This window comes from Phragmites australis, chromosome 11 (assembly GCF_958298935.1).
Source record: "Phragmites australis chromosome 11, lpPhrAust1.1, whole genome shotgun sequence".
NCBI lineage: Eukaryota > Viridiplantae > Streptophyta > Magnoliopsida > Poales > Poaceae > Phragmites > Phragmites australis.
Genome location: NC_084931.1, coordinates 3,136,010 through 3,144,782, shown reverse-complemented (window position 1 = coordinate 3,144,782; position 8,773 = coordinate 3,136,010). Strand labels below are relative to the sequence as shown.

The window sequence follows — 8,773 nt, the reverse complement described above, 5'->3', positions numbered from 1 at the left end:
TTCCTGTATTGGGATGGGCCGATAAAAAGCTCGATTTATTTCGAGCCGAAAATCTGTGCGAAGGCACGTCCCTGGGCAGTTGTCGAGCCTGCATATTTTGTCTGAAATCGAGCCAGGCTGTCTAATCAATTCACATGAAAAATAATTAAATGAATATTTTGGGCTAGGCCCCGGATATTTTTGGCTCGACAACCTCTGCCCAGACCCGTGAATAAGCCTCATTGGGCCAAGCTCGGGATGGACTTCAAGCTCGAGCCAGGCCTGGGTTGTTTTGGGCTCGACAACCTCAGGCCTGTGAATAAGCCTCGTTGGGCCAAGCTTGGGACGGACTTTGGTCTTGGGCCAGCCTCTCGCCAAGCCTATGGTGTTTTGGGCTAGACAACCTCTGCCCTAACCCATGAATAAGCCTCATTGGGCTAGGCTTGGGACGAATTTTGGGCTTGGGTCGGGCCAGGCTTCATATGCTCATGTCTGTTACAAAGTGAGCTATTTGTTCCAAGATTCCCCGCAGACCACATTTTTTCTCTTTTTTTTTTCTTCTAGTTTTCTGCCCCAAGCCTCCAACATCAATCAAATCAACCCAATCCTGGACATGAACTAAGCTGACTTGGAAAATCTATCTTGTCCAGTTGAGTTCAAGTTTACGCAATTGATTCTACTAGAATGTAGCGCATGATGGTGCAACCGTCGATGCTCCTAGCCGAATCTTTTCACTGCAACAGTCGCATGTAAGCGGGCACAAAAGCTCTTTTCTAGCTCATTTTCTTAACGAGCGAGCTCTTGAGCTTCTCGATTACATCGTTAGACTCGATATATGTGACAATATTGAATTTTGTGTTCAACAATATAGTGATATTATCTGGTTTGACCAAGCTTAACTTGCCACTAACCTATAAAGCAAGCCTAAGTATACATAAAAACTATGTTAACATCTATGTCTCTTTGTATTTATTGAACTATATTGATATTTTTTTTCATGTCATCTTAATTTATTATTTTAGTATTATTAACATGGTTAAACACTATTAAGGTGTGTAATCTCACCTACACTCTTGACATCGAACTTAAATTACATTCAGCTCGTGAGCTAAACGAGCCATCTCAAAAAATTTAATAAATTGAGCCGACCTTATTTTTTTAGCTCAGTAATCTTAACAAGTTAAGTCGAGCTAGCTTGATATCCAATCAAGCCTTAATAAGTCGAGCCTTAACAAGCCGAGTTACTAAGTTAATCCACCTAATCAGTCATAGTATGTTGAAACAACTAAGTAACTCAACCACACTACTCGCTCTTACCGTTTTGCTATACATCCTTGACAATATTATTGAAAGTCGTTTTGATTAGAGAGCTTGATTTTCTGTCAAAATGCTACTAGTTGAGTAAAATTTTGTCAGAGAAAGTGAAGACTGCCGAGTTGGCAAGGCACGCAGCCAGTAACTTGTCCATGACGTTTTCTACTGGAGTTAGGACAGCGTATCCACGCCGTCCATCGGATCAGATCCAGTTGCCTTCCCTCCTCTCGCTCTAGGGTTTTGCAGCGCCGCCGCCGCGACCTTCCCATGGCGTCCGCCGCCGCCGTGACGCTCGGCGGCAAGGGCGCAGCGCTATCGCCGGCAGCCGTCTATGCCCTCTCATCCGGCCTCGCCGCCCCCGACATCGACCCCTCCGTGCTGCAGCGCCTCTCCACCCGCGCCCCCTCGCCGCAGGAGACCCCCGCGTCCCTCCGCGCCCTGGCAGCGCTGGCGCCGCCGGAGTCCCGCGCTGCCGCTGCCGTGCTGCTCAACAAGCTGCTTCTCACGGCCGCGGACTCCCCCTCCGCGCTCGTGACCGCCGCCACCGCAACGGGCCTCGCCGGCTCGCTCGACATCGCCGCGGCGCTGCCCCCGGGCTCCCGCGACGAGGCCGCGGTGGCGGCGGCCTCCGCGCCCGTATCCGTCGCCCTCGCCGCCATGATCGACTGCTGCGCCGCGCCGCTCGCCCGCGTCGCCGACGCCATCGCGGCGCTGTCATGCGAGGCCGCGCGCGGGGACGCCGCCGCGTTCGACGTGCCCGCGTCCGGCGATGGGCTCTCATCCAAGGACGAGGCGGACGTCGCCGCCGACATCAAGATGCTCATCTTCGGCTCCAAGCTCGTCGGCAGTGCCGGTGGCGCTTCGTCTTCCTCGTTCGCCAAGGTTCCTTCCGTGAATGGGATCTTCCGTGAGGTGGTGCGCGCGCTGCACGCCAGGGTGCGGATCGAGCTCAACGCTCCGGTGAAATTGGGGAAGAGGGATGCTGGTGAAATTGGGGAGGGAAAGGAGGAGGCTTTGGTGGTGCTGGCAACGCAACTCGCGAGAGCAGTTCAGGCAATGTGCAAGCTAAGCGTTGCACGGGCAAAGCTCTGCGTGGAGAAGAGCATTGATGATGCTGAGCTCCGGGAGAAGCTTACTGGTGGCATTGACGTTGATTTGAAGGGAATGCTTAATAGGGTTATGATTGAATCAGATGCTGTCTCGGTCTTGAAGGGGGTTTACAACCACTTGCTCAAGTTCAGGGACTTTCTTGCCTGGGAGGCAGCTGTGGCCATGGCGGCAATTGAAATGGACAGCTCAATTGAGAAGCCCCAAGCTGGTGTCGAGAATGAAGCGGGCAGTTCAACTGAGAAGCTGCAGGCTGGTGGGGAGAAATCAAAGGGTGACAAGAAGAGCAAGAAGAAGAAAACGTTAGGGAAGGGTACTTCTGCTGTACTGATGCTGCTTAGGGATCATGTAACAAATGGAAATTATGTTCCTTGTGTGAATTCTAAACTGGTCGCTGAGTGGGGAACCACGCTCTCATTGCTGTTTGATCCGAAGTGTCCCAGATTGGAGTCCCTTGTGGAGAAGGTGAAGGAGATTGTAGAGAGCAATGAAGTGAGGAGATTGCCTAAAATACCTAAGGTGGGGATCATATTATTTGGATACGGTGTTGTTTTATTAATATGGTCCAATTATTGGCACCTAGACTAGTAATGTTCCTTTTTTATGCTTACTCCTGTTAGGGTACACGTGACTTTGGGAAAGAGCAAATGGCGATAAGGGAGCGCGCATTTTCAATTATAACAGGTGTATTCAAGATGCACGGTGCTACTGCACTTGATACACCTGTATTTGAGCTGAGAGAAACTCTGATGGGCAAATATGGTGAAGACTCGAAGTTGATATATGACCTTGCTGATCAGGTATTGTTCAATGTCCTCTTACACTTTCGGTTGGTGAATGGGCATCATTAGCAGAAATACCCCATTCATGTTTGATTTGTTGTGTATTGGTTCTTTCTACTTATCATATGAAGTTAAGGATAGCATTGTCAGTATTTGGGGCATTCAACCTCTCAGCCATTCATTTGTTGCATTATTTTCCTTAGATTATGTCCTTATAAATTTTGTTTGATGTCTTACCATCAAATAACATGCAGGGTGGTGAGCTGTGCTCTTTACGGTATGATTTGACTGTTCCATTTGCTCGGTATTGTGCCATGAATAACATAAGCACACTGAAGAGGTACCAAATAGCGAAAGTATATAGAAGAGATAACCCATCAAAAGGGAGATATAGAGAATTCTACCAATGTGACTTCGACATTGCTGGTGTATACGAACCAATGGAACCAGATTTTGAGGTTATCAAAGTTTTGACTGAATTGCTGGATCAGCTGGATATAGGCACATATGAGATAAAATTGAACCACAGAAAGTTGCTTGATGGAATGTTGGAGATTTGCGGTGTGCCTCCTGAAAAGTTCAGAACAGTTTGCTCGAGTATTGACAAGCTAGATAAGCAAACATTTGAACAAGTGAAAAAGGAACTGGTAAGCATCTGAACTACCTATTTTTGTTTCAGCAGAGAGAATTTTACTTGTTTATTTTGATCTTGCTGCCTTGATGTGGATATATTGATCATAGTCCTAACTGTTCATTGTGTTAAATTAGGTGGATGAGAAAGGCATATCAAATGAAACTGCAGAAGAAATTGGAAATTTGGTGAAGACTAGAGGACCCCCTTTGGAAGTTCTGCTGGAGTTGAGAAAGGAGGGTAGCAAGTTTATGGAGAACAAAGAATCTGTTGCTGCATTGAATGAGCTGGAGATTTTATTCAAAGCTCTAGATAAAGCAAATGCAACAGACAAGATAGTTTTTGATTTGAGCCTGGCTAGAGGCCTTGATTATTATACTGGTGTTATATATGAAGCTGTGTTCAAGGGTGCCACACAGGTTAGACATATTTACTTATCAATGCACATTGCTTGTTAATTTGTTAGTGTTCTCATTATCCAAAAACATTCATATTAATTCACTCAAGACCTTGGAAGTTGATGTATTGATTTTTGATTTATATCTAATTATATCATCTGAAAACACATCGCTCTAGTTCTCTCAACTGACTTGAGACCTTGTTAATTGTTTTATTGAACATTGATTTATATCTGAATTATATCATTTCATTACTTTTTATCTGAAAGTATACCCCAATTCCATCTTTAACTCAGCGACGAACTGAAGACCCTTTTGTTGATTCTTGTACTAACCATATTTTGCAATAGGTTGGCTCCATTGCAGCTGGTGGCCGGTACGACAACCTAGTCGGTATGTTTAGCGGGAAGCAAGTTCCTGCTGTTGGTGTCAGCCTTGGAATAGAAAGAGTCTTTGCAATCATGGAGCAACAGGAGAAAGAAAGAAATGAGGTACAGCTCAATGCTCATCCTTTTACCCTTATTATTTCAAGGGGACTTGCAGTAACAGAGCAATTGGTCTTGAATTACAGGTGATCCGGGTGACCGAGACAGAGGTGTTGGTTTCAATTCTTGGGAAGGACCTTGTACTGGCAGCGGAGCTTGTGAGCGAACTGTGGAATGCTGGGATAAAGGCAGAGTTCAAGCTCACTACCAGGGTGCAGAACCACATAAAGTATGCGACACAATCAGGCATTCCATGGATGGTGCTTGTTGGTGAGGCCGAGATGCAGAAACAAAAGGTGAAACTGAAGGACATTAGAGCCAACCAGGAAGAGGAGGTTGATAGGAAGGATTTTGCTCAGGAGCTGATAAGAAGATTCAAGTAACCCCCAGGGGAAAAAAGGTCTTTAGATGTAGACATGGTTGAGGCGTGTAATACAATGATCTCAGATTTTTTTACATCCATTTTGCTTTGTGAGATGATGCAAAAAATCAACATTGGACCATTTTGATTTAAATTGGTGGGAGTGTTTGAATTGGCTCCATATGTCGAGCTGCTTGGTGTAACCAATCAAATCCATGAATTAGAATACATTTTACTGAATCAGGCCTCAAATTCTGATCCATAAATGCATAACATAGACGACTCTTCTGATCTAGTGGAACATTTTTTTGTTTGTACAAAGCTCAAACGAGACATCTTGAATCGTAGCGAGCTGGCAAAATTGCATGTTTCTATCTGCTGCGATTCGGAACAGCATCAAAGCCGGCAAGTACTGTCATTTCATTTCTCAAACAGGACACTGAGATACTGACAACTGTTATAGCTTATTTCTTATTATTGGCAAGTAGAAATATCCAAAATGGGGAAAAAACAGTTACATGTATAGATACATTCCTTTTAAGTCAGTCAGAAAACCTTGCAATACAAATCGTACAGCATACGAGGATGAGATTAGAATTCTACTCGATAATTCCCCGCTTTGCGCCGCCCACCGTGTTCTTCAGCAGCATCGCCACTGTCATCGGGCCAACGCCTCCTGGGACTGGAGTCAGGTAACCAGCGACCTTGCTCACCTCTGCGAAATCCACATCACCGACAAGCCGATACCCAGACTTCCTGGTAGGGTCGTCAACTGAATTCGTCCCGACATCAATAACAGCAGCGCCTGGTTTGATCCAGTCTCCTTTGATCTGACAACCAAGAAAACAGCACAGTTAGTGCTGGCCCATGAATTCCAGGATAGTGTGTCATACTGAGAATTTGTAGCAGTAGAGCCACATACCATCATAGCCTGCCCAGCTGCTGCAATGACTATGTCAGCTTCACGGACAATGCTTTGCGGATCAGGGGTCCGTGAGTGCACAATTGACACTGTCGCATCTGCCTTCAGAAGAAGCAGGGATACAGGTAGCCCGACAATGTTGCTGCGGCCAACCACAACTGCTCGTTTCCCTTTAACGGTAATTCCGCTTCGTGATAGGAGCTCCATGCATCCCTTCAAAGGAAAACCGATACTATGGCTAAGAATTGCGAGTGACAAGGACTCGTGTTTCTATTGTTGTTGATGAGAAATGGCACGCTTATTGATTCAATACCTTAGGTGTACACGGTATGAACAGCGGCTCTCTACCTTTCATTGCAAGTTTGCCAATATTGAGAGGATGAAACCCATCGACATCTTTCTCAATGTTGATCTCGTTCAATATCTTCTCTTCATTGATATGCTTAGGCAATGGAAGCTGGACGAGGATGCCTGGAACAAAGCACATAGCTATATAGTCAATAGCTTTCCTTCATAATTTGGAACAAGGATTTGATTATATCACACTGTTGTAGCCAAGTAACCAGTATTTCAAAACATAGATAGAACAAGACATAAATCAACCTGTTGTACTAGCATCAGCAAACTAAACTCGTTGGCTTTTCTAGGAACCAAAGGGGGGCTAGAGACAAACATAATACAAAAAGCTACCCCGCATTGAATAATAATCAACTGCATAATAATGGAAATGTCTTGCATTCTGACAAGAAAGCTGATATTTCAAGTACAGAAAGCAAATATGTTTGAACCATAGCTTCACCCTTTTTCAGTTCAAGCAACATAATGCTTTCTCTCTCCATGGCAGAATCAATTTGGTGTTTCACGTTTGAGATTGCCAAACAAAAATCTCCTATGTTCTAACGGAATGAGAAACACAAACTACAAGTTTAGCAAGAATAGGCCCACAGGAAAAAGCCCTTAGCGTTAGCTAGGCACCCAAATGAGAACATTAAGGTGGTGTTAACTCGGACCATCTGCCCCCTTTACATATCTGTGCAACTTGAAATACCTAAATTCTGATGGCCAATCTAGTGAAGTTATACTACGAAACTCCGCGGCCCAGCCAAACCAGGAGTGGGATTGAGATCTGCATCCCCTGGCTTAAGTGATAAACCACATTGCAGTTAATGGAGACCGTTGTCACTAACTACTCTTTCCAGATACAGCAGTGACAGCGCACCATAAATCCAGAAACGAACAGACCCAATATAGACAGAATTGGGGCCAAATCCGCTGAATCGCAAAATCCGGAGGCCAGGGGATCCCACCGTAAAAGAACGGTATCACCATGCATCATCATCAGAGAACACAAGTGAACATCTAATGTGTGCCACTCACATGGAATCTAACTATCAGCTAACAACTTTCTCCACATACATCCAATGTGTATTCAAGAAGCAATGCCTACATTCATTCCTAGCACAATCAGAGTGCGATGCTTAAGACTAACAACAGAGAACACAAGTTTACCCAGAAGAAGGAAAGGAAAAAAGAAGAGGGAGGCGGCACCATGCACGGTGGGGTCAGCGTTGAGGCGGTGGACCTCCGCGACGAGCGCAGGCTCGGAGATGTCCTCGGGGAGGTCGACGTCGAGGGAGCGGATGCCGACCTCGGCGCAGGCCTTGCGCTTCATCTGCACGTAGGTCTGAGAGTCCTTCCGGCTCCCCACGATCACCACCGCCAGCCCGGGCACCTGGGATGGGCAAGGAAGGCACTCACTCATCAGTCACTCCCGAGCCCTCGATCCAAGAACCCACCAGCCGCCGAGAAGAGTGGGGGGCTTACGAAGCCATGGGCCGAGGAGAGCGCGGCTACCTCGGCCGCGACCTCGCGGCGGACGTCGGCGGCGATGGCCTTGCCGTCGATGATCTGTGCCATCTCTCTCTCTCTCTCTGATGCTGGTGGCGAAGCGGAGGCGAGTGGTGACGACGACGCTTCCGGATGTGTGGCGGGTTAGGTGAGCGTGGGCCTCTGGGCTTACATGGGCTTTCTTGGGTTGGGCTTACATGGGCTTTCTTGGGTTGGGCCTAAGATTTGAACAGATTCTTGATAGATGGACCTCACCGTTCTGATTTCTGAATCCATTGTCAAGGGGAACCTTGAAGATCATCTCTCTCTCTCACACACACACACAAAAGTGAATCTTGAAGAAACTGGTGCATTCAAAGCTACAGGGATACAAGTTTTATTTTTCTAGGTTATTGGTTTGACCTAAAATTAAAAAAATAAATTAAAGATTCACTCACACCTAATTAAATTAAAAAATGAACTAAGTGATAACCTAGAACTATCCATTGAGTATCTACTTACATCCCTAGCTGCTAGTGACCAAACCAATACAAACTAGAAACCAAACTCTATCACTTGATCCACCTATATTTATGTGTTTATTGCTCGATGATGGACTTTCATATACATTTTATGAACAGGAATTTCGTAGAATTTTCGCAATGAACAATTCAACCTTCCTTAAGAACAGGAAAAAATTCCCCGGGTTTCAAATGGGATTGAGTTGATTCCGGCATTCCACCCCGCAATGTGAATCTCAGATTGTTCTTGCCATATCACAGTTGATTCCTCCTAGTGCATGTTCTTGGCATGTCACAGTTGGTCCATGGATGAAGAACCAATGATGCTATGGATATTTGGTGTGTACAAATCCAATTGCTTATGATAGAGACTACAGAGAGTGTGGGTTCCGTTTCTGATTCTTTTTTATGTTGTTGAAGGGTAGGGAGAGAAGATGCTACCAAAA

The 8,773-nt window shown here is 45.7% G+C and overlaps 2 protein-coding genes across 2 annotated transcripts; one reads left to right on the top strand and one right to left on the bottom strand.

Moving 5' to 3' along the window:
- The first annotated feature begins 1,472 nt into the window (after nucleotides 1-1,472).
- Nucleotides 1,473-5,297, top strand: LOC133884371 (histidine--tRNA ligase, cytoplasmic-like). Its single transcript, XM_062323750.1, has 6 exons — nucleotides 1,473-2,919; nucleotides 3,021-3,200; nucleotides 3,437-3,829; nucleotides 3,951-4,232; nucleotides 4,562-4,702; nucleotides 4,783-5,297. Exons 1-6 carry the CDS (start codon nucleotides 1,561-1,563, stop codon nucleotides 5,077-5,079), a joined length of 2,652 nt encoding a protein of 883 aa, XP_062179734.1. The 5' UTR covers nucleotides 1,473-1,560; the 3' UTR covers nucleotides 5,080-5,297.
- A 200-nt stretch (nucleotides 5,298-5,497) lies between these two features.
- LOC133884372 (bifunctional protein FolD 2-like) lies at nucleotides 5,498-7,952 on the bottom strand. The gene is made up of 5 exons (XM_062323752.1): nucleotides 7,804-7,952; nucleotides 7,528-7,711; nucleotides 6,293-6,450; nucleotides 5,980-6,192; nucleotides 5,498-5,887 (listed from the first exon to the last, which is right to left on the bottom strand). The coding sequence occupies exons 1-5, from the start codon at nucleotides 7,894-7,896 to the stop codon at nucleotides 5,657-5,659; spliced, it is 879 nt and encodes a 292-aa protein (XP_062179736.1). The 5' UTR covers nucleotides 7,897-7,952; the 3' UTR covers nucleotides 5,498-5,656.
- Nucleotides 7,953-8,773: the final 821 nt, after the last annotated feature.